At 46.4% G+C, this 24,217-nt stretch overlaps 4 protein-coding genes across 4 annotated transcripts; all 4 read right to left on the bottom strand.

Annotated features, from left to right (window-relative positions):
• Positions 1-5,737: 5,737 nt before the first annotated feature.
• On the bottom strand, positions 5,738-7,429 carry F4822DRAFT_386181 (glycoside hydrolase family 61 protein). The gene is made up of 4 exons (XM_051456689.1): positions 7,120-7,429; positions 6,803-7,007; positions 6,405-6,541; positions 5,738-6,352 (listed from the first exon to the last, which is right to left on the bottom strand). The coding sequence occupies exons 1-4, from the start codon at positions 7,175-7,177 to the stop codon at positions 6,066-6,068; spliced, it is 687 nt and encodes a 228-aa protein (XP_051319635.1). The 5' UTR covers positions 7,178-7,429; the 3' UTR covers positions 5,738-6,065.
• Positions 7,430-7,646: 217 nt separating this feature from the next.
• F4822DRAFT_386178 (ATP-dependent RNA helicase dbp2) lies at positions 7,647-10,926 on the bottom strand. Its single transcript, XM_051456688.1, has 7 exons — positions 10,533-10,926; positions 10,324-10,436; positions 9,293-10,261; positions 9,130-9,237; positions 8,541-8,669; positions 8,340-8,486; positions 7,647-8,280 (listed from the first exon to the last, which is right to left on the bottom strand). The coding sequence occupies exons 1-7, from the start codon at positions 10,652-10,654 to the stop codon at positions 8,216-8,218; spliced, it is 1,653 nt and encodes a 550-aa protein (XP_051319634.1). The 5' UTR covers positions 10,655-10,926; the 3' UTR covers positions 7,647-8,215.
• Positions 10,927-10,957: 31 nt separating this feature from the next.
• On the bottom strand, positions 10,958-13,536 carry F4822DRAFT_386177 (Phosphomethylpyrimidine kinase-domain-containing protein). The gene is made up of 9 exons (XM_051456687.1): positions 13,335-13,536; positions 13,084-13,265; positions 12,946-13,028; positions 12,334-12,878; positions 12,069-12,285; positions 11,910-12,018; positions 11,648-11,863; positions 11,497-11,576; positions 10,958-11,447 (listed from the first exon to the last, which is right to left on the bottom strand). Exons 1-9 carry the CDS (start codon positions 13,385-13,387, stop codon positions 11,409-11,411), a joined length of 1,524 nt encoding a protein of 507 aa, XP_051319633.1. The 5' UTR covers positions 13,388-13,536; the 3' UTR covers positions 10,958-11,408.
• Positions 13,537-13,857: 321 nt separating this feature from the next.
• F4822DRAFT_439759 (uncharacterized protein) lies at positions 13,858-14,977 on the bottom strand. The gene has a single exon (XM_051462667.1). The coding sequence runs from the start codon at positions 14,949-14,951 to the stop codon at positions 14,019-14,021; it is 933 nt and encodes a 310-aa protein (XP_051319632.1). The 5' UTR covers positions 14,952-14,977; the 3' UTR covers positions 13,858-14,018.
• Positions 14,978-24,217: the final 9,240 nt, after the last annotated feature.

Raw genomic sequence — 24,217 nt, 5'->3', positions numbered from 1 at the left:
CACGGTCAATTCAATTGATGTTCCATCCCATCCCAACTTACCACTCTCTCATCTCCGTACATACCGTATGGACTTTTCGGTCTCCATCCGCGGATATTTACCAAAGCCTAGGCCGTCTCCATCCTATTACAATGTACATACCTACATCCGTCTTGTCGCAATGCCCTGTCTCTCTCAATCCCCCCCTTCGACATCTGACTTGACTTAACTGACTTGACCTCGGTCGAGCTATGACGTTCTCGGTCATATTTCCGCATTTACTACTCTGCCCAAGCGGCATCCCCGTCAGAATCCCGGCCAAACGAACCCGACGTTCATCTCTTTTTGACTGCCCACACCAAGTCGACACAACCTTCTCTTTTTTCTGAAATTTCGTCTCTTCCTAGGAACTACCACACCATACAGCCTGTTCCCTGTCCCAAGATGGACAGGCTTGGCAGTTGATTCTTACGTGCATACGCCAGTATGGTGCAACTCCCATTGGCGCCCACTGTACTAGCAGTACTAGTTGATACTCTTATAGTGCGTTCAATTACATACGTATGGCGCTTTACTCAAGTCAGGTAGCGCAGAACCTTTCATGGAAGTTCAGCTTATCGAGTTACGCGTTTCCAATTCTGATACTGCCTTCTAGGCCATTGAGTCTTTTGGGGGGACTTTGTTAGTAATTCTCAAACGTGGTACGATTGATGTAATAGTGACCTTTCGGATTCTTCCGCCGAATAACGTAAAATCCGCAGTTACAACACACTGTATGGATACCAGTAATTGTAAAAAGGCCAGTCAATCACGGAAGACGATAGGTGGGAAGAGCGTGATGTCGTGATTTCGCTATAGTACCCTTACTCAACAACAGCCCCCTATCACGTCCCGAATTGTTGGAGTGTGCATGAAAAACACACCAAGTTGGGCTGAGATCTTAGATCCATCCAAACCAGTGATCTTACAACTGGGCGCTAGGTATTATATTTTTCCCCAATGCCAATCATCTTTCTCGAGCCCGTGCAATTGGGTCACATCAACATTTTTGGGATCTATCTCTTTCGGCTATTTCATTCCCCACAGGGCCAAGTTGATTAGTCTCACCCGTCATTCTGGTAGCGAAAAATAAAAGATCAAAAAAATGAAGGCTTCTAAATCGACGACTGGCGCCTATCTCCAAGCCACGCCTCTCTTTAACCAAATAAGGTATATGTGCCAGAGACATACATATATATGCCGGTATGCCTTGTTTGTACAGTACATGTAGCCAATCCTCGACTCCGAGGGAATAATCCAGGTCCGATCTCTGCTTTCTTTTTTCTCTTTATTCGGATTACCTCTCCAGCCGTGCTTACTGATTTATCTCTTTACCGTTACATAATTTCATTTCTGAGACTTATAACAACCCAACGAATACGAGACGTGAGCATTCCTATGTATCTACGCGGGACATGGTAATCGACACACTCTCTTTTCAAAGTCTCAGGGTCCTGCGTTGATTCTGCACGTCTGACATATAACCTGGCCACGTTAATGCTGTGTCTTTGCGTTAGATATGTCTTGCCAGGCCCCCCTCCCCCCGTCTAGACAACAGCCTAAGAGGGTCTAAGGCTTTCAGTAAGAAACACATCCTAGTGTTTCAGCTGTATGTAGCAAGCAAGTTGCGTCAAAAACGGTAGTATTTCCTAGATCGTGCATTTTACCGTCGAGTTCATCCGACTCCTAAGTTATAGATAGAGGATCTCTTTTTGGAGACTTGAGACCTTACAGTGCACAATACAAATCTGCGGCTGACGAAAAAATTAAAATCAAAGGATTTTGAGTCAAGCTGAACAAATCCATAATTACGCCACCAATAATTGCCAAGAATCGTGATCTAATCCATTCTCCAACATCGCTAAACAACCTCGATTGTCGAGGGTTCGTTTCAAAGACTACCCAGTTTTCCGCGCTGTTGCTATTATTCAATTATTCTAATTCCGCTCTCCACCGCGGGAGAGAGCATGGCGCCACAGATGAACGGCGACCAAATCAGCAAATAGGATAACAAAGCCAAGCTCCCGGTTAGGACGGGGGGGGGGGGGGGGGATCCAAAAGTCCCATTGTGGGCGTGGGCACACACCCCGCCTTGGTAATGTGCCTACAAATCGATCGAGGACAAAAACCTGGATACCTGGTTCAGACGGCGGTTATGTATATGAGAACAAGATATAATTCCTCTTTCCGAAGCGATCCAAATCTATTGGGAATATCAGATTGACCCGATGCGGAAAGCTGATCTCTAGCAACCCCTGCTGTGCCAAGCGCTGCAGCGCCGATCACTCTCAACCTACGAACCTCTCAGCTCTGCCAACCTACCTATGTACTACTGACGACTTTTTGGGCGGCTGGGAACCAGTAAGTAAGTCTCTGGATACCTCATACGCCAATTCAGAATCCTAGTTACTTCCAATGTATGGTACGACATGCAAGCAAACCCACAAGGTGGATAATGAAATTCAAGGAAAGCAGGAAAATGGCCAGGTGCCCTTACAAGGGTGATGAACGAGTTGTCAAGACCACATAGGGTGACCTCGAGCGCCATTGACGTCAACGAATTTTATCTTCTTTGAGAAACCAACCAAGTCTTTACGTATTCGCGTTGTATCTACTACTCCTCCCAACCGAGGAAAATGTACTCCTTCCCTAATGGTTGCGTAAAAAAAAGTCGATACGTTCAATTACTTATATGAATAGCAACATGACATTATCCTCCTCCTTTATCACATTTCTTTGATGAGAAGGACGGGCTTTCGGACTTTATGGGTTACTTCCGAATGAGAGATTTAGTCCGTTCCTCTTTCGCAACCAAAAATCTATCTCGAATCAGAGACGACACATTGATTACCCCGGGCTCCCTCTTTTAGCAAAATTGATCTCGTTAGCAACGTGTTTTGTATTAATTACCAGAATGAATACGTGATCGTAAATACCGCGCCGTCCCGTTCCTATCATCACATATCCCTTCCTCCTTACCTCCTTAGCTACTTTCCTTCGGCCAAACAACCCGAACTTGACGTATGCAAGTTTGTTCCTTTTTCTTTTTCTGCTTTTTTTTCGGCCAAGTTGCGATCCTCGTCTAGGGGGTTATGTAGGTCATAGTGGAGAGTTAGCTCATCACAATGACATTTAGCACAGCTGGGGCTGCGTGGTAAAGGACCGAACCGCGTGGTAAAATTGAGCTCTCGTTTTTACGGGTTGCCACAAGAAAGATATCTCCTCTTAAGGCTAATTGGTTAATATTTATATGTATGGGAGGAGATTAGATATTTTTTGTTGATTTTTGTTTGTTATAATTATTCAGCCGTTGCGTTGCCCCTTTTTTGTTGTAACCATCCAACCTCGACGCCACACGGCCGTCTATCACTTTTTACAGATCCATACCCGACTTTTTAATTGTGGTCGCGAAATGCCGACAGATCGGCTCTGGCCATTGCTCGTCCCGAATGGGCATTCCGAATGTCGGATTGCCGAGAATGGACATAGCAAAGAAGCAAAGGATCTATGATTGGAAGTGGGAGAAGTATTGATTCGGTCTCTCGGATTGCGTCCCACGGACGTGTTTTCACTTTTATCTTCAAGATAAATGTATGTTTTTTTTTATAGATTTCCTCCCTAGGTAGGTAACTCAGTAAACGCGAGCCATGGTGGCATGTATGTATGTAGGGACGTCCCTCTAAGTCATATGATGATCCTCGGTATGTAGGCCGTGCGTCCAACCGCACGTCAAATTGTCAGCTCGTCTATGTTGTGTTATGTCGTGTTACAGCAGCGCTTTCTGGCCCGCAAATGTCGGTCAACCCCCGAAGGTGTGTGGAATAGTCGAAAGAACCAATCATAAAAGAGTCCACGAAGGTGATAGATTGGATTGTGGCTTGCATACATGACAACTCCCTGGCTTGCTCTAGCCAACGGGCGCTATTATTCAAGCGGTAACAGTCTCTTCTATCATATATCACCAGCCATTGCGAAACATATTCCTCTTTGTTGTCGTTGCTGTTGTCCTCGCCCCCTTAACCGGCACTTCGCGTTTGGCTTCTGCTTATTCCTCTTTGATGATTGCCTGCAGCCACTCAGATGCCACGGAGAGCCCATGTCCGTGGAATATTCTACTGGAAATGCTGGCATGTTTTGTGGCGATCAGTAATCCCAATAATTTAGTATTCTGCATAATGTCACCGTCTGTTTAAGGTGGTACAAACAAATTGAGGGTAACGCCTCAACTGCGACATAGGTAGGCCGGGTCCAGTAGCCATCCTGGCGAACATACAGCTAGATGGTACAGAGGGAAAAATAGAATTCAAGGGAAATATTAACAATGATTTGGCCACTAGGAACAACGATGCCTGGATTTTTCTCGGTGTTACCCGTCGCGATGCATAGGATATTGACTTCTCCCCTACATTAAGCCACATATATTCTTGGATCTCGCCTCGACAACCCAGCAAACTTAACTTACGAGCGCAGAGAGTTTCGGATCAAGCGGAGTGTAAAGTCAATCTTGCCTCCCGTCATCATGAGCGTAAATGGACTTCAATAGGAGTATCTCATTGATCGAAAGTCGGACATGTACTGCATTGCTGTGAACTGGCGAACCACATATCTCACCTTGGCATACATTAGTACCCCAGAAACCATGGAAATACAATGCTTAAACATCCTTCATCATTGTTTACTGATAACTGATGTTGAGTTTTGTCGGCTTCTCCGTGGTCTCCTTTCCTGAAACCGAGGCTTATACGAGCGGTGAGGTCCAAGCCAAGTATTCGTACGCAATGCTGTCAAGAAGCCGAGGAGTCTCACGATGAGGCATATATCAAAATCTCGGCGCTTTTTATCTGATGACAAAGCCGAAGTGGATGGAAATAGAGTTGGGGTGCTTCATGACAAATATTCCAATACATACTAAATAACAACTCGGTGCTCCAATATCTGATGCAATTAATGCTCTCAACACCCGTATTTGCAATCTATCCTATTATCCTGCTTGATATAACTAGAATATTATAGATATGATGACAAAGACGCAGCCGCATAGGTACTTCCAACCGGACGTAGTCATATAGCTGATGAATTATATGCCAGGTAAAGTAAGTACTTAGGTAAGTTTTAACACCTTCTTAATCTGACGTATAAGCGAATTCGTAATCTAATATGAAGCGGAATTACTATCCGCCTCATCGTTGGGCACCATCATCATCTGATGGGCTTGGTGTTGGACGCCGCTCTCAGCATATGGAAGTATTTTACGAATTGGGCTCTGCCTACAAGCGGAAGGCGGGCAACAACGATGTGAAAATGAAAAAGACCCCTCAGTATCATGTGTCAGCATGCGGCCCCCCTTATTACCGTAAGTTCTCCGTAAATCCTAGATAAGCTGACTCGTGTGGTCGACCTGCAGGCTGAGGAGGAGATTTTGGGTCACTTGGTCAGATAATCGAGAACGTATCTCCCCATCTAGGGCCCTCAATGACGGTCCCGAGATCCTACGGCGTTATACCATTGCACCAACTTAATGAGGTAGAAACCCGAATCTAGAATTTTTCTTGACTCGATCCGGATATTCATTGCCGTTTGAAGCTGGGGTTGAAGTTGGGGGCGGTGAAAGCGAGTCATGGCGTTAGGCGCTTGTCATTCAGGGGCTAGCAAACGAATAAGCGCCTGCATGAAGTATAGAGACTCAAGGGAGAGTAAGGAAGCACGATGAACTTCCAGTGGCGTCAATAATTATTACCTAGACAGATCCAATATTATTGATACCCTAAGGGGGTATATACTTCCAAGACACGTGAGGGCGAAGTATTATACACCAACCAGCCAATTACACGATACCTGCAATCATGAAGGGTAACTCCTCGGTAGCGCTGTCGGGTAGGATGGTGTTCCTACCATCGATAGCCGATACTAATTGGTAATACAACGTTTCAAAGATATCATTATACTTGTCTTAACTACCTAGGTATATACTCATAAATCCAAAAGCCTGATTGCTTGTCATAATCCTAAACAAACAGCCAATTGGCTAATGAGTGTCTACTCTCTATCTAGCAAGTAAAGACCGACGGGCCGGCGGGCTGGTACGCCTTGCCGCCGTTGTTGTAGATATTAATCATTAGACCGGGGTCAGTAGCCTTGTATGCGCCGGGGAAGGAGACAAGGTCCTTAGGTTGGGCCGAGCCGGAGCCGCCGCTGACGTGAACCTGCGCGCAGGAGATGTAGAATTGGGCGCCGCCGGCCGCGCTCGCGCTATGCAGAGCTACGTGCTCGATGCGGAAAAGGTAGTCGCCCTCCGCCAGGCACTGTGGGACGGTGAAGCTCACTTGGGCCTTGCCTGTTTTTGTTTGTTAGTTGAAGGGGAGGGACAGGAGGGAAGAAGGATGTACCGTTTGATGGCCATGTGTATTGGCCGCCGGAGGTTGTCGGCATGTCCTGGTATACCTTAAACCACACCTTGCCCTTGCCGTCGAAGTCGGCGGCGGTCTGGCCTGAAGGGACCTTGGCCATGTAGGCGGAGAGAGCTTGTTGCAGGCATATTATGTTAGCGACTCATACGATGTTTATTCTAGTTATTGATGTTTTTTATCTATATGGGTAGGAACATACTGCAATCAATACGTTAGCATATTTTCTCTAGTAGCGATTTATACATGAAGGGACCGGCGAATAGGAATAAGGATGAGCCTCAAGCAAACCAGAGACCCATGATAGAAACGAGTCTCGGCGTATGTAGATCACCTCTCTTCATTCCCATTTGCGGCTAGGAAACGTAGATACGTACCCTCCAGGGTGGTAGATGTTCGGAGCAGCGACCCAAGTGATCTGCCCACCGGCCTTCACCTGAGTGGTGTCGGGAGCACCACCGGCGTCCCGCTGGTAGCAGCGGATTGCGTCCGAGTTGACATCGGTCACGGGACCGTTGGACTGGAAGTTGGCCGTCGTGCGCACCGAAGACCAGTCCGACGTGCCAGCAAGCTTGGGAAAGGTGTCTAAAGAATGAGATTTCAGTCAGATTTATGTCTTTTATAAGGCGTATACGATATAGTTCGTGTTGTTTCTACCTGGTATATGAGAATGGTATTAGACATCAGGTTTACGTACAATGCGGAGCGGCCTGGGCGCCGGCCACAAGAAGTGCGAATGCTGTGGCAGCCTTCATTTTTGCTGATGATATTCTTGAGTGAATATGACTTATATTACTAGATAATAGACAGCGGAAAGGGTCGCCAAGAAGGTGAGTACGGAAGCCTACGGATACAAGGCACAGCACTTACACCTAACTAACACGAAGACGAGGAAGACCGCCATCTTATAGAGATATTGCCAAGGGTCAACCACGAAGCCTAAACCGAGACGGAATATGTCGTTGCGTTTACCGGGTATGGGGAAGACGACCCCTGCGTTTGCGGATAAAAAGAAGTCATTCTCGGTTATATTGAAAGGACCACTTAGATGCGTTGAAATCGACCCTATTCGGACCTCTTAATCAGTCTTGGTCGGCAATACTACCGAAAATACTGCTCAAATGACGCGCACGCTCTAAGAATAGGGTGTCCTTGTGAGCATGAATAACAAAAAATCCTGACCCGAAAGAATTTCTAGAATTCTCAGGATCAATCATAGGTATTTGATGCAATCAACCCTAGTGTATAACATTCTCAAAATGCAGACTTAATTCTTACTATGTAATCAATTGCATTGCCTCCTAGCGAGAACAAAGCAGAGTAAAGTCTACCTAAATATGCGACCTCGACACGGGTCATTTTTGAGCAGCTCCAATCTGTTACCGAGTCAGTAAGCGACGTACCTCTTTCATGACCTAAGGCCAAGAACTGGCAAGTAGTATGAACTCAAGACTAGGAGTGCTTCTGCAAAAATCAGAGCAGAATTTAGTATCTGCTGTACCTGTTTTCGTGGGTTTTCCCGCAACTTGTTCCGTCATACAACACCTGAAATCATTTTCCGTCCTTTTGTCGGGGCGAAATTAGGAGGGCAGGTTATGCAGTTCTCAGCGAAGAGATGCGAACACTTCGTGGAGTGTTGACATGAAAGACATCTAAACATCCGAACCTCTAGACGCAACGCCACCTGTGCATATGTGCAAATGAAGAAAAGGAAAGAAAAAAAATATCAGATGCGGTTGATGGGAAATATGATGTGTAAGTAATAATGGCGAAAGAACTTTTTGGATAGTTTATCACCATCGTCGGTTGTTGATAGGCATTGCGTTAGCACCACCACCGCCACCACCGCCGCCACCGCCTGTTAAGGGATGTCAGTACTTGTCAAGATTTAAATGTTGTTAGGACATTATAACGTACCTCGGTGACCGCCGCGGCCAAAACCTCGGCCGCCGTAACGACCGCCGCCACCACCGCCACCGTAGCGGGTCATCTCATGTAATCTAGGATCAATCTGCTGTTTAGCTTCCTGTAGGACAGAGACTAGATCACGAGCCTGCTTAGAGTCTAAAATTCGTTGTTAGTAATTGCGCCCGTGAGTTTCGAAATGGATTAACTTACTGTCAGTGGTAAAGAGAGTGATGGCTGTGCCTTTGGCGCCAGCACGACCAGTTCGGCCGATACGGTGGATGTAATCCTCAGAGTTGTTGGGATAGTCATAGTTGATCACATGAGTGATGTTGCGCACATCTTAATTACGATTGTATGTTAGCCATGGCGAAGCAAGGATTGTGTAACAAGTCCCAGCGACAGACGGACGGTGCCTAAGTATACTTTCCGTGCTTTTCACGTTGGAGAACGGGGCTACCTGTTGCATCACCTCTTGCCAGTTTGGAGGAAGTTCCAACAATCCGGTCTGGGTCCTCGGATCTGGGAGTCTGGAGACAGCTTGACAAAATCAAGAAATGCCAACCCCACAATTGTACCATAGGGACAGTGAGGTACAACAGCGGAATAGGGATGTAGCGGCTTCCGCTACAACATGGACCCCAAAATTCCTGTTTAGATGAGAACCACGAGACACAATGGGAGTTCAGGCAAATGCGCGCAATCTAGAGAGCCCCTAAACATGAGAGTAAAGCACAGCGGATATAACTCTGCTGGAAGTTGCTACGAGGGGGAAGGGAGGGGAGGGGGTTTTCAATCATACCAATACCACGTGAAGCCACATCGGTGGCCACCATGATGGGACTCTTTCCAGTCTTGAACTGGTCGAGGACCCAATCACGCTCATTCTGTTGCTTGTCACCGTGAATCGCTAGTCACAGGTTAGTCTCGAGTTATATCGAAAGATAGAATGTATAAGAACTTACAGAGGGCGGGCCAGCCATCTTGACGCAAGAAGCGGGTGATTTCGTCCGCTGTTCGCTTGGTACCTACGAAGACGAGAGCTTTGTTCTCCTTGTTGTCCATGATCTTCTCAAGGTGCTTGATCATACGATCGCGCTTCTCAGACTCAGATACTACCTCAACAATTTGGGTAATACGATGGTTAGCAGACAAATCCATGGAACCAATGTTAACCTGGATGAAGTCGGTTTGGAACTCAGCGGCCAGTGCGCGGACTTCCTTGGGCCACGTCGCGGACCACATGAGGGTTTGACGGTCAGGTCGAATCTGACTAATAATCTTGCGAATTTGGGGCTCGAAACCCATATCTAGCATTCGATCAGCTTCGTCGAGGACTAGATAGGTCACTCGGCGCAAGTTGGTCTTGCCACCCTCCAGCATGTCGATCAGACGTCCGGGTGTTGCGATGCAGACCTCAACACCCTTAGTAAGGTCGCGGATCTGGGGACCTCGGGGAACACCTCCGTAAACACAAGTGTTACGGATACGAGAAGATTTACCGAACTTAGTAATCTCCTGTTGGATTTGGACAGCCAACTCTCGCGTAGGCGCGAGCACAAGTACGATGGGACCATCGCCAGGTGCTAGAAGAGGCTGTGCATTGATATGGACAATTGCAGGAAGGCAGTAGGTTAGCGTCTTACCGGAGCCCGTCTCGGCAATACCGACGACATCACGACCGGAGAGAGCCATTGGCCAACCTTGGGATTGAATGGCTGTAGGAGCGGGGAAACCCTGTGCCTTGACCTCATCCATCACGTATCGAGGGAATCCAGCCTCATCGAAGGTCTCAACGGGTTTGGGAACATTGCTACCGGAAATGGTGATCTGATGATCTCGTCGGAAGCGCTCGACTTCGCTAGCAGGTCGTCGAGCAACTGCGTCATCCTCCTTGTAAAAGGATTTTTCGAATTTGGGAAGGCTGCTGAGATCTGTAGATGACAAATAGATTAGTTAAAATGGCCGATATGATAAGCATTTTGGAATCACATACCCCAGTTTTGTTTGTGAAGTCCAGCTCCGAGGTTGGACATTCGGTCACCGCCGCCACCACCACCACCATATCCGCCTCCATTGCCGTAGCCACCGCCGTTACTGTAGCCGTTTCTGATGAAGAAGGTCAGTATTGATAATCGGGTAGAGAGAGTTTGCCGCAGTAAGAAGCGCGAAAGGAAAAAAAATAAATGGAATGAATATTCTTACCCATAACCATGGTCTTGACGACCACCGCCGTGACCACCACCATACTTGTCGTTACCGTTAGAATAACCTCCTCCGTGGCCACCGCCATTACGAGAGCCGTAGCCGCCGCCGCCGTAAGACATTTTATCGTCTTCGCGTTCTGTGAGAAAAGATTAGGTAGGTGTAGAACTCGAGAGTAAAATACACGGCGCAAAGTAGGAGAGTACGCGGTCTCTCGATGTGTGCCCTGATTGAATTTATGAGGGGAAAATATGATTTGAGTGCAGCGTGCGATCTGCGTTAAAAGGAGCGAAAAATGCAGGAATTACGGGAAGGAAGAGTGCACACAGGAAAATCGTGTTGATGGAAGGAAAGGCGTGACGATGAGTTTTTCAAGGCAAGAGCAAGAAAACCCTGAATCAAGTAGAATTATTTTTTTTCTTAGTCTCCAGGGAAGTGACAGTCTAGGCCCAACAACGCTGCTTCCTTGGTCCGTGCACACGCCTTTTTCCGCCTCAAGCCCGTCGCCACGGCACCTATTCTGGTTAGTGTCATCCGATAGCACTGGACCTGCCAATCGGCGACAGCTGATAGTTTCTTTAGGCCAGGCACGCCTCACTGTGTCTCAAGCAGGTGGTATGTACCTAAGTATCTCGACACTGTACATACAGTAAAAAGCAAAATACCATTAGATTGATGGCAATATTTCAACGAATTAATCTCCTCAAAAAAGCATATACTCTTACTGATTCCACATAGTTCGAATACGCGATATTTTCTCTTTGTTATCCATCTAATACTGTCCATCTAACCCCCCGTCGGATGCCCGAAATTTCCTTCTATCATATTCCCACAGTCTTTCTAGCACAAATCCGATCACAAAAGCTCCGTATTACTCTAAGCCGAAGGGAACATCTCCCAAAATCCGATTTCCATCTACTCCAAAGTTAGAATGTTACAGTGCATAATGCTATAAGTTTCTTACCTTTGTAGCATGTATGAAGATTTTGACGAACTCTTCTATCCTCGATGGAGATTGTAGAAGAGCGTTTTTCTCTATGAGAGCTAATGATAATAATTATGTTAGTATTCCGTGCAACTTCTGTTCCACCAAAAAGATCTTATGTAGTTCTTACCTGATCCAGTCTGCACCGCCTGCACGTAATCATCGGCGACGTAATTCAATATCCATTTCCAGTAGGTGTTGCCTTCCGTTTTCGTCCTCGGATCGGCGTGGAGCTGCCTTGCGAGAGCTCCGTAGCCGAGTAGGCACGGGGCAAGAGCTACCTGAAGACCGAGCCAATCCTCCGATTGCCCAATATCCAATACATATCTCGTATACGCCGTACATGCTATTACCAGTCAGCAACCAAACCCAACACTGAACAGACCACGTACCTTGATGCTCCTCGGTTGCATTTATCTCCTCTATAGATATACCGAATTCCTTGCAGTAATCAATATGGAGTTGCATCTCCGTGTGAATGTGCGACACAATTTTAGCACCCTAAATAAAATATCAACGCGAGGTCGCTATTTCATCGAAAACCAACCTACCGCTGCGATATCTTCCATACTCTTAGATTTGTAGGAAGCCAATGCGTTCGCTCTCGCAAAGTGAACCAGGTATAAATAATCTTGTACCAAATAACCCTTGAACGATTGGAGGGGTAATTCCCCGTTTCCGAGGCCAAGAACGAACGGATGTTCAATGAAGCACCGCCATACTGGGGACACGTCGGGTCGCTCGAGAAGATATTCTATAAAGCGTCCACTTCATCGCTATTAGCAAAATTTATATGAGATACGAGGATGGACTCACGGAGCAAAAGGAAGGACTTGAACGGAATGGAAATGGTTGAGAGGCCCATTTCCACTCCCATATCCCGGTGCGGATCTGATGCCTGCCTCGACATATCGACAGGCAGCTCTGACTGCATTCACAGGCTTCAACCCCTTAGAGAGGTTCGAGGCGATGGCAGAAGCAAGTGAGCATCCCGTTCCATGTGTATTCTTCGAATCTATATAAGGGCTCTCGATCCTTGTAGCCTGCCCTTCTCCAAACAGAAGATCGACGACTAGCTCTCTTTCTTGAGGAGTCGTAGCCACCGAGCCGTCCTTCTTAAAAGGTACATGTCCGCCTTTGATGAGAACCCACTTAGGTCCCAGTTCTAGGACTTTCCGGGCGATTACTTCTAGGTCCTCGACATGTTGAATTTCGACAGCACCCTTACCAGCCTCCGAAAGTAAGAGCTTCGCCTCGGGAATGTTAGGTGTGAGAATGAAAGTCTGCGGGAGCAACAGAGCTCGTAACTCAGTCACAGCTTTCGAAGGTAATAATTGGGCACCCGTGGTTGCGACCATGACCTACTTATTGTTAAAGTTCCACCCATGCAAATTTCGGTACAGGATTAGGTGAGACAAAGGGCCTTACAGGGTCCAACACCAATGTCTCGACTTTATAATCCTTCAATGCTCGAGCCACCATCTCAATAGTCTGCGGAGACGCCAACATCCCTGGGTGGTATCTAGGTAAGCTTCAAAGTTCATGATTCTAAGTAGCCTAACTCACCAGTCTTTACGACATCCGGAGGAATATCCTTGAAGACAGCATCGATCTGTTTCCTCACAAACTCAGGGGGTATATGATGTATGTCATCAACACCAGTAGTATTCTGAGCAGTCAAGGCCGTTGTGGCGGTCATAGCATAACAGCCATGAGCTGCAATTACTTTCTGATCTGCCTCGAGACCACTGACAGTTCACATCAAGGGCAGTTGTTAGCGGAAGTGTGGGGGCGAATTAGGGACATCATGAACTTACGCACCACCACTTGAATCGCTTCCAGCGATAACAAGGATCTTTCCGTTAACCATGATATTATCTTTAGGAAGATTCCTGCTCGGCACTTGAACTATTATCTCCGGTATAAGTTGCCTATCCCGGTAAGTGCTTGTGGTGTCTCGATGAATTCCTGGTTTGTTAGTGCGAGATTTCTTTTTTTAAGTTCTTAGGTGATAGTAATAGTAATAGTGCTAACTGTACAGTAGTACAGCAGGACACGGCATAGCGGGAGCCCAAGAAGTGGGTCCATGCCATCATCCATCTGCCCACATATCAGCGAAACTATTTTACGTGACAATAAGGAGAGCATGTACATGTGCATAAGTCCTATTTGAAATACAGCTCGGAATAGCTTCTGAAGGGAAAACACCGTAAATCAGTGGCCTCGAAAGAGTAAATTGTTGCAGTAAGTAATTCGGAATCGAATCGTGACACACCGTCAAGTATTCATATACCTATAAATTCCATATCCCTATTCCCATTCATAGTCGGAAATATTTGCAGAAAAGAAATATGTGCCTGGTTGAAGTTCCTGACTATCAACTCACTTGTTGACCCATTAACTCCACAGCCGATCTAATAGTCATACAAGAATCGAAAGATTGTAGATTTCAACAAAATCCCGCCCTAACTTTAACCCCTTTTTTGCTCCCTTCGTAACAATCATGATAAACTACCCGGGTCTTGGAAGTTCAACTGCTGGTTGAATTCATCGGCCGTCTCGCACCGTCCGAAGAGCCACCGTAGTCTCGCCATATTATTTCGTAGTTCGTCTCTTTCGCCTTCGAGGGCGGCACATTCGCGCTCCAGGGTTTGGATGTGCCTCCGCGCCATGTCTAGCACTTCTGCCTTGCTCACTCTGCGGTCGGTCAAGTCCAACGCCTCTCCCTCATCTTCACCCTCCCCAGCTTGCATGGTTTCTGGTAGAGCATCCAACAGGCTTTCGAAGTGGGCGTTGAGTCTGTTCCGGTATTGTTTTTCGACCTGATTGTGTGTCTCACGGCTCTTTTGCTCCTCAGCTGATGCTGGGGGGTTGTGGTGCGTATTCTTGCTAGTTCGAGACGCACTGCGTAGTCTGGATTTGCCCGAGTTAGACGCTGAGGATGTGCTTCCTGGTGAGAGCACTTGCTGTTGCCTAGATCTTTTCGACCGCGATGCGTGCTTATGTTTCTTGTGACTAGACCCGGCCGATACTGTCGAAGCAGGTGGGCTTGTCATTGTCGTTCCATAACCTTGCGGGTAGGCATGATGGTAAGCATCGGCTGCATCGGAAGCCCTAGAATCAGGGGCTACGCTCTGGTAATATGGAAGGCCAAAGGGATCCGATACGGGTGCAGCAAATGGTGTCCCGCTGGAAGGTCCCATGTTCACATCGGTTGGTCCGTGACCACTCATAACATAGTGGGAGTTGCTCGGGACCGGAGCAGGAGGAAGTGGCTGCCCTTGAAAACCGAGCAGGTTTTCCGGAGCCCTGTGGGATGCGATCGTTTGGTAAGAGGAGTACGACACGTTATGGGCCTCTGAAGATGGTGGCGGGCCTCCGTAGTAAGAGTCGTCAGATGCGTATGTCGACGGTAGTTGCTCTGAGGATGCCATCTTGATGCTAATGTCAGTAGAGACTCTTTGATACTCGAGTTGCTGTGTGGGATATTCTGTCAACCATCAATACAATGATCTCGAGGATGGAGGAGCTGGTCTTATGTACTAGCCCTATGAGTTGGACAAGGGTACGCCGGGAGCATCCGCTATATGCATGCTTATGAAATCGATAGGGCTGCGGTACTGGGGGAAGGTACTAACAAAAATAGATAGCAACTGGCCAGGCCTAAGGTGACACACTTCGGGCATTTCGGCCTTCGAAGCATAGATAGTGGTAGGGGGATCTCTATAGATCAACCTACTTACATGGTGTGGCGCATCAACAGAGTTGTCATAGCCTCCAGAGTTGTACAACATGTTCCGTATAGAAAGATCGGATCAAGTTTATGCTAAACTTTCCCAACGAATAAGAAGTGCGGAAGGTAGGGGCTGGAACTAGAGGCTGTGCTTGTAGGGAACGGGGTGTATTTAGGTAGGTAGCTATTCTACAGTAGTAACTCGGTAGAGTCTATTAGATACTCGATCAAATGGTCTAAAATATACACAGTCTTATTTCCCTTAAATAGGCCATGGTAAGCAAAATACTATTGTTATCTTAATATCAACAAGGCCTAGTAGTTGAGAGCCTAATGAGAAGCCAATGGAATAGGATGCTTAGGGTCGATGAACTCACCAGCATCTGCGGCCGGGTCCCGGCTCCGAGAAGTACTTGACTAACATCGAACTAGCATCGATTTGAGGACGAAATGCCACGTGCAGACGGGTACAAAGCACTTCGACTGGCACCGCAGCGTTGTGGCATCCTGACATCTCCATACTATTCGGTCATGGTTGTCATAGGGCAGAGCCAAACCCTGAAAAGAGTCGGTACATAATGCATGTGCCCGAGGGGTCGACCCATTTCCTTTCACAGTTCGGATCGTGGTCCATAGCAATTCGGATATGCCTGTGTAGGATCTAAAAGATTGAAGTTTCTATATACAGAGCCGGGGGGTCGTTCCCGGCGGCAGTTGTTTTCATTAGGATCCTCCTGCGGCTCTCGAAACGCTCAGATAGCTGGGTCTCAAATCATCCATCTTCATTTGGCTGCCCTTGCACTGCGTTGAACCCTTACGTTTCAATGCATTGAGGGAATGGCCTAGTGGTCGGCTAATCGAGTCCTGCGTACGGAATGCGCGTGTATTCTGATATGGTGGGCGGGATTCTATCAAGGCCAAGTCTTCTGACGCCCGAGGAGAAAGGCACCTACGTAAGAATGGACCGAAGTGAATTTTCAGCCCTGTCAGTATAGATAAAATTATACCTACAAGGCGTAGTCAACCTATAGGCGTATATCTTTAATTCATGGAAGATAGTCTCATCGGACCTATTCCGCTCTCCATAGATCTAGATATAATCCCTTGGATCCGCCTACGGTCCCGAAAGTTAAAGCATAGACGGTATGCTGAAGCTGACACGGATATAATTAGTGATCAGCTCAATGAACAATTACCCGCGGATATTTCGAGAGCAGCGATGTTAAACATTCATGAGATATTTAGGGGGGAGGTTACACAGGCTGCTCGTCTATTGCTATTCAAGTCACGAACCCTGGTTGAATTCCTGGGGTTGCCGTGTAGGATACCTGGGACAACCTGCTATAAAATTCGGATTTTGGTTAGGCTGTTTAGGTATGGGTTGCGAACCTCTAGGCCTTCGGGTCCGTAGGAACTGCGCCGCAGATCTTCCTAATGCCGCCCATCCAATGAGGTACCTCTATCTGTAATCCTTCTTGTTACAAACAGCGTAGTCAGCAACACTTATGGTTTAGATAAATGCAAGAGAGTTTCAGTAAGAAGGAAGGGCCAATGCCATTAGGTAGGGGGCCGCAAATTGTTTCTAACCTTACGGTGGCGAACGGGATCTGTACCTATTTCTGAGTCTTGCGTAGGATTTTATATTTTGGTTTCATTGGGAATGAATATTTAGGAACTCGAGGAAATGAGAAGCCAGAGCAAATACCTAAATAATCGAATATTGCGTTTGGCAATCTGTTGTTTGGTTTTGCGTCAAATGAAGAGAGCTATAGTTATCATCATTGTCAATATTGTCATCACTGTCATCACCTTATTTGACTTATTTTTTTATCAATGTAATAGGGGTCGAACAGGGGTCGTTAGTGGCCGCCCCCTCATTATTACAGAGGAGGCTCTCCGGAGTATTCTTCGATGCTACTACAAATACATTCCCTAAACGCCGGGGTATATTTTTGTAAATCGAACCCACTCTCAGTGTCTCAATATAGTCATTTCTTTCTTGCCTTGATATGCAAGGAGAGAACAGTTGCTACCTTTGATGTCATTTGTAGCAATCTCTTCGATCTTTGGGGGTCAGAAATGACCGATGGAACATTGACAAGGTATTTTTCTTCAAATGCGCGTTCAAGAGATCACCTAAAAAATCACGATGATATGGTTACAGTAATGACCTTCCTCCAACCCAAGTTGCGCCTTGTTTGCTAAATGGTCACTAATGATCGATAGCTAAGTCTTGCCTCATAGAATTCAAGGCCTGTTGACAAATGACTTTTTGACTCTTACGCAAGTTGTCACCGGAAGGCATCCGACCGACTGGCATGCCTGGGAAGTCATGCCATCCGGCGCTCGTGGCGTATACGGGTATAAGGAACTTACTATATCGTCGAAGACACGCCATTTGTAGTCATGTGTAGGCATGTGTTCATACCAGCTGACTCTGATAGTATGTGATAGGCACTTTAAAGCATACATTTTCTCGGGGGGCTGCATGAGTCTTGGCACATCTCACTCTTCAAATCTGCCACGATCACTTAATCTGCAACTTGAGTGGCTTTGAGATCCTCCTCATTGGGCCACATTCTCTGGATCGCCCCATAAGATCGCGGGGACGCATGAGGCTTAAGCCCCAAGAACCATCTAAAGCAATTCTCACTTATAAGTTCTAAAGACATGTGGCCACTTAGTATCCTCTAACATCTCCTAGAATATTTCCACGGATATGACAGCGCATTTCCGTAATGCCTTCATTGGTCATTTGGCTGGAGCTGATTCAAACGATTTGCTGCCTATCAGTTTCTTCATGGACAAGCCCTGGTTTATTCTCGAGGGAGGTGTCGAACCCAGGGATATCTCGGAGCGTACGCAACAGTGACGACATATTGGCGACTGCTTGGATTGCGTATAATGCCTTAGGGCTTCATATCCAGACCGAGTGTTTCGCGGATGCCGGTGAGCTCGCTGGACTAGGATATACTGGGTCAGGTACCAAAATGGAAGGCATTCCGCAGTTGTCGGGCATCAAGTTGTGCTCCTGGTTGAAGCATAATTGAGCCCTGATAATTCCGCCACTTATGGTATATGCGATATGAATACCGATGACCAGCATGAGTCACAGTGGAAGCCTAAAGAACGAAGACTTATGGCAACTGTTGGTGGCTTGCCAAACGAATCAGGTGGGAGCCTTTTCCACGAGAACCAGCTCACATCAATATGTAGAGAAATTAAGACCATTCTGAGCCTGCCCCTATTAGCCGACACCATGCAATTTCTGTATCAATTACTAGGGCGTGCCTAGAGTTATCCATTGCTACTCTTGGTTTCAAATGGATTACGCAAGCCTTATGTACCAATAATCTGTCGTGTTAACGTCGGTGATGAGCTCGTAGGCATTTAGGGGGTAATCGTTTTCCGTCTGGCGTAGGACAGCCACGACCTACACACCGCTTCATCGGAGTTGAAATCGGATGTAATGATACCTGGGCCATTAGATCGTGTAGATACTATCATAACAGTAGTGCCGAGCTAGGTGGACAATAGACAAAACTTACCGGAACTACTTAGGTATGGTGAGGACATTAGCAGACACCTAAATCAGATAACTCTTCGTGCTGTTGTCCTCGATAGCTATATCTCCGTATAGCAAGTCAAGTACCTAGGTGATAATCTGATAACAGTTACCTTATGGAATGCTTCGAGGACGTTTCACGAACTATTCAAAGGCCCGAGTTTTTGGAATATGCTATGCTAGTAATACCTTTCTCCCTTATTTTTATTTTTATTTTTGGTCTATCATCCTATCATCGCGACCGCTACACCACCTAGTTCTATGTCGAGTTTTGTGCTTCATCTGTCAGGCTGTAAGTTCCTGGTGCCTATTTCTCACTGGGACGCTGATGGCCTTGCGAGATGCAAAATTCACAACGCGCTCTGTGTTAACAGCCTTGGCACCCAAATTGCTTCTCGTTGCTATTCATCATCACCCTACACCTGGTGAATTTGAATCGGGCCTATACTTCCCTCAAGCACGTATACAATCTCCGCTGGGTGAAGGAACCAGATAGATGGACAGTAGTTCCGGTAATTAACAATAATATCCAATATTGGAGTAAGAAAGAAAGCCGAGTTTGATGAAGGACTATACAAGTTCCTATATATTAGACTAGACCAAGTTCTCCCTAGAGTTCCAGGAAACGGTGACGCATAAGTTCGTAGGATTAATGATATGTCAGCTTATTGCTTGGGTTCTAGAGGATTATGCATTGGGTGCGACGCCGTAAAATAGAAGCGTATTTCACGAATAGGCAATGCTCCATATCGCAAATGACGCCAGCTGCATGAATTCTGCACCTTTGTTGATCTATCTATATGATACCGATACAAGTATCCAATCGCAACTGACTGTCGCTTTTCGTACTACGGCGGTGACGAGTATACTCATGGCGGACATACCAATCAAGTTTGGTACCCTTTCCCGGGCTGCCTGAAACTGCTTAACAACCAACTCTAGAGACATCAAACAGGCGCCAGATCTCCGGAGTGGTTCATAAACGGATGCGCTATGCTGTGGGTTCGGTAGTTTAATTTGTCAGACACAACCTGCGCAAGCCGCCCGGGAGAGCACGTCGAAAGGTTACGTTGGAGGATCAATAGGATTTATAGCGTGGAAGAAGTAATTTGATCCTTGCGTACCACGTATGTAGCAGCATCTTGCTGTTTTCTAACCCTGTGTTATGATAGCTAATGCACATGTGCTCCTAGATTGGCATCGTAAGTGGCTACTTGCGACCGGCACTCCCGTAACATCGTGAGCGCCAAAACGTGCGAAGGAACCGGGCCACTGATCGTTCGCACTAGCAGTACCGAAAAAGACGTCAACTAGCCTTATTTTTTCAAAAGCGCACTGCAGGCAAACAAAGACGCAACTCGCGGTTCCTGAAATGGTAGGTGTGTATGGTCTAGCTGGATCCCAAACAGACTTGGCTCTGACGCCAGTCGCAAACTGCGATACGATCTTCATCATGCAGCATGCGTGGGGGACCTTATACCGCATACACACACCTATCCCACCCAACCTGCTTAAGAGGCCCTCAGCTGACCGTCCCTATGCTACCTTATTGTCCTAGAATAACAACAAAACGTGTTCTATAGTCGCCAATCTGGCATGCTAGTGCTTAGTTAATGAAGTTTGTTTCAAAGATCCTAGCTTCGACCTCGTGAGGATCGCATGGCAATCAACCGTTCCTTTGGAAAAGCACCCTAATGATCTAATAGGAAATGAAAGACGACGTCGCTACCTACGTACTTAGGTAGTATCTACGCATTCCTAAAATAGCGAGGAACAGGTGTAAGTGCGACGCCATAGTGAAAGAAAGAGAGAAACCAAGACAATAGACGGGATGGTATCTACATGGCTGCTAAGTAAAGCAAAAGGACCTAAGGCACTAAGGTCAAGGCTTGAATTAATGACGATGATGGGAGGTTGGTTAGCCTCAAATCTGTAAATCTGTAACCGCCACGCTTGGTTTTCGATATGTGATACGTGACGAAATAAATAATAAAAAAGCAATGACATTTTTATACTAGGTACATACTGTATAGAAGGGAAAGAAAACCGGCTGCCGGATTCCGGTGAAGAAAACTTGATGCGGTCCCGCGCCACGGATGTCTCACTGCGACACGGGAGGCTGATGGGGTGTATGTTTATGTAGTGGAAGGGAGCCTGCAGTCGGGTTGTGATGTGATAAGAGGTATGATTAGAGAGTGAAGATGCGAGGGAGGAAGCCGTTTTCACACCGCTTGCGTCGGGGAGAAAGTAGACCCCGGCGGCAAAGTTTTTCTTTTTTTTCTTCTTTGTACTAAGCCTTTTTTTTTTTTTTTTCTGCATCGCAGCTACATGCAAAATGAGTGAGACAAATAAATGCACAGTGTATAGAACATAATTAAGAAGTGGTTGGTAGTGAGCCGAGAGGTTCCCAAACTTCTTCCAATGGTATTCATACCACCAACATTCGATAGAAAGAGGAGAAGGGGGTTGTGTGGTCAAGTTTCAGCGTACTGTGTGTAGAATCTTCATTGGGTAAAAACTACTTTTCTCCCCTGATCTACATACGAATCGACAAGACTTCGCTGCTACTGCACGGAAGCTTCTTAGTCTCACGGGATCCGAGATGCAGAAGCGTGCTTATCGACTGGGGTTTTTACTTACGAGCACCGGCTTTAGTGCCAGCCACATTCCACAGAATCTTTTCTTCTCCCACTTCTTTTGCGGTCTACTTAACAAAATAGGCCACCGCGCACAGACGAATCGGCAAAGCTTGTGGGTATCCCTTGGAAATACGCACGGTCGAGGCTGGAAAAAGAAAGAATATCGAAACTTGCAAACCGCGGGAGTTTTGAAAATCTCCGCCGCCTTAAAAGTGGCTTAACTGAGGTTTTCTAAAGTATTTACCTACCAGCCTACCTAATAATATTTACCAGGTAGGTAAGTTAGGGGCTCAAGGCCAGACCTAGATGCTGTGGGGATAGCATACAACATTGTATCATCCAGGCCAAAGTAACAGTAAAAAGCTTCAGAGGGGAAGGGGTACCTATAATACGCTTGATATATGGATATAAACTCGCTTTTATCACGTAGTTGTCGCACAAAGAGTTGCATTCAGCGACAAAATATCATGGGGGAGGCCATATTGAAACGAGTTAGTATTATCTGTACCTTGGTAGGTACGTCGTCCCGTCGAGAGTGGTATTAAGCCATAATCTGTTCTCTCTCCACCGTACCGACCTCCCTATTCCTATGGTTCATGCCACTGGACGACATGGCTGGCGTATATCCCTCGATCAGATTGGAAGCAATGTTCACTTAAGGGAGTACTCGGGGAATTTTAACAGTCCTAGCTAGGTACAAGGGACTCATTGACCTCTTTTTTTTCTCAGTCTAATGCGGCTATCTCACCAGGTTGTTTTTCTCTCCTTCAACAGATCGTAGAGCTAGCTCGCCGCGTTTCGCGGCAAACTGATAGTAATCCTCGTACTCAGGGTCTTGATAGGCGATCCTTGAGTGAATGGTTATGTCGCAATAGCCTTTTTTCTAGGGGATATGAGTATAGCTGGGGGCTGGGCTTAGCACCTACTGGCTTACATAGGTACATTTTCGAGAAAAATGTTGTTACTAGAGACTAGGGTTTATGTAGCTATTGACTCGGCTCTTTTTGTGTGATTTGATGTAACTTACCCTCGTCAACTGATTCTTGAGAGAAGGGTTGCCGTGAAATCCGGGTAAAGAACGCTATGCTCTGTTTGATGAGTGTAACTTCAGTGCAGAAATACCGTCGATCTGAAGGATATGGTGACTAACTTACAGTAGTGTTCCTGATTCAATATGTACCTAGGTAAGTAAGAAACTGATTCTTATTTTTAAACATAACTTCATAAATGCTCGTAGCAGATCATAGTACTAACATGATAAGCTTATAAAGGATTCCAATTATTAAATTCCATTGCGGACAAATTTATTAATACCGTTGCAATTTAAAAAGAAGCTGCCGGATTTAGTGTAAAATGGTAGATCGCAGGATTCGACTTATGTATGTCTGCTCCTTACCATGGATATCTGACTAAGGCACGAAATAACGAATTTGTCTCTTACTCGATGGCTTCTAAGCTGAATCCTTGTCTATAATAAACCTAATTTCTTCTTTTTTTAACTACTACACAAGTAATGTCGGTATAATATATGCCTACCTTGACTTGTTAGTCATGGGAATAGACCGCTATGACTGTAACTGAGCAAACATTCCTATACCTTACGTTGTGATGAAAACTGGTTCGTTCATAGTTCTTTTGTTTGCGTCCGAGGAGGGGCAAAAAAAAAAAGATGACATTGCGACGTTGATCTGCTCAGATCCCGATGGGTTGGAACAATTCTCCTAAGCGAGTTGACCTTTTGGGGTCCTAGAGCGCTCGCTTCCAAAGTGATCTACGATGCCATCTGGAATAATACGTATGTGCGCAGTAAGGGGTTAGACTGACGATGTGCCTGCAGTGAAAATCTGCGCCAATTCTACGAAACAATTTGCTAATTGGTTTACTAAATACCTGCTCGTATGTACGTTTGCTGCGATGTAACTCCTCGCTAGGTTAGACAGTGGATGATGTATGGGCATATATGTATGTAAGTCAATACAGTAGTGTGATGTAGTCCGCCAAGTCTGATGCCTTTTTGCGAGCCGTCTCGCCGATTTGTTGTGTAAATTCTTTTCCTCAAGCGGCGTACGGCGGCCGATTCCGAATCTCCTGTGCAAGTCATCATCTTCCCTGTCATTAAAAGCGAGCGCTAATGAGTCTAAACGGCCGGTGCTTTGGCCCCGGTGGGCTGTCAATTTGTGGGTAGAGAGAGTCGAGCCCGCTGGGCCCTCGGTACGGCCAAGAAATGGTTATGGACTTCCGGTATAATTGCGCGAGCTCTGGTCTGGCGTGCTAGTTAATCGGTACGACTCTGCGGGATCAGAACTCACAGGGGCGGAGTGAAGCGTGGATCGTTACCGTAATGAAAATAAGGAGACGTACCATAGTATGTACCTTGATCGTCTGGAGAATATTCGGGGCGAGGTAGGGGTGCTCAGATTAGACCCAGCGCAATTTTCCTAGGGGCTGCCCAGACTCGTTGGACCGACTCCTTGGGCGGCTTGTTGCAATTGGTTTCCGCGACCCAATAATAGGCCCTATTTCCAGCCTTTTCCATGCTATTACTCTGAACGGTAGCTTAGAGATCAACGTATGAATTATGAATTATTATCTAAGACCCAAGCAGTGATGTCAGAAGTTCCTTTTTTCCAAGGTAAAATAGCGAACCCCTTCGACAGTCGGAGTGAGCACGCACTACTACTACGACTACTACGTAGTACGCTATTGACATGTCAAGCGGCCAACTTCTAGGTCGGGGCTAGATGTTGGGTAGCGTAGGTAGTG

The sequence above is a fragment of the Hypoxylon trugodes genome (assembly GCF_022578975.1).
Source record: "Hypoxylon trugodes strain CBS 135444 unplaced genomic scaffold F4822scaffold_1, whole genome shotgun sequence".
Classification (NCBI taxonomy): Eukaryota; Fungi; Ascomycota; class Sordariomycetes; order Xylariales; family Hypoxylaceae; genus Hypoxylon; species Hypoxylon trugodes.
This window is presented reverse-complemented; position numbering and strand designations above follow the sequence as displayed.

Bases quoted from the DNA above. Each gene is read 5' to 3' on its own strand.
- F4822DRAFT_386181 (XM_051456689.1), bottom strand. From the start codon at position 7,177: ATGAAGGCTGCCACAGCATTCGCACTTCTTGTGGCCGGCGCCCAGGCC. The intron at 7,008-7,119 runs GTACGTAAACCT...CTCATTCTTTAG, and splicing joins CGCCCAGGCCGCTCCGCATT to ACACCTTTCCCAAGCTTGCT. The intron at 6,542-6,802 runs AGGGTACGTATC...ATGCCTGCAACA, and splicing joins CCGAACATCTACCACCCTGG to AGCTCTCTCCGCCTACATGG.
- F4822DRAFT_386178 (XM_051456688.1), bottom strand. From the start codon at position 10,654: ATGTCTTACGGCGGCGGCGGCTACGGCTCTCGTAATGGCGGTGGCCAC. The intron at 9,238-9,292 runs GTAAGTTCTTAT...ACCTGTGACTAG, and splicing joins AGATGGCTGGCCCGCCCTCT to CGATTCACGGTGACAAGCAA. The intron at 8,670-9,129 runs GTATGATTGAAA...ATCGTAATTAAG, and splicing joins TGTGGCTTCACGTGGTATTG to ATGTGCGCAACATCACTCAT.
- F4822DRAFT_439759 (XM_051462667.1), bottom strand. From the start codon at position 14,951: ATGGCATCCTCAGAGCAACTACCGTCGACATACGCATCTGACGACTCT.
- F4822DRAFT_386177 (XM_051456687.1), bottom strand. From the start codon at position 13,387: ATGGTTAACGGAAAGATCCTTGTTATCGCTGGAAGCGATTCAAGTGGT. The intron at 12,286-12,333 runs GTGAGTCCATCC...ATAGCGATGAAG, and splicing joins CAAGTCCTTCCTTTTGCTCC to TGGACGCTTTATAGAATATC. The intron at 11,448-11,496 runs GTAAGAAACTTA...ACTTTGGAGTAG, and splicing joins TCTTCATACATGCTACAAAG to ATGGAAATCGGATTTTGGGA.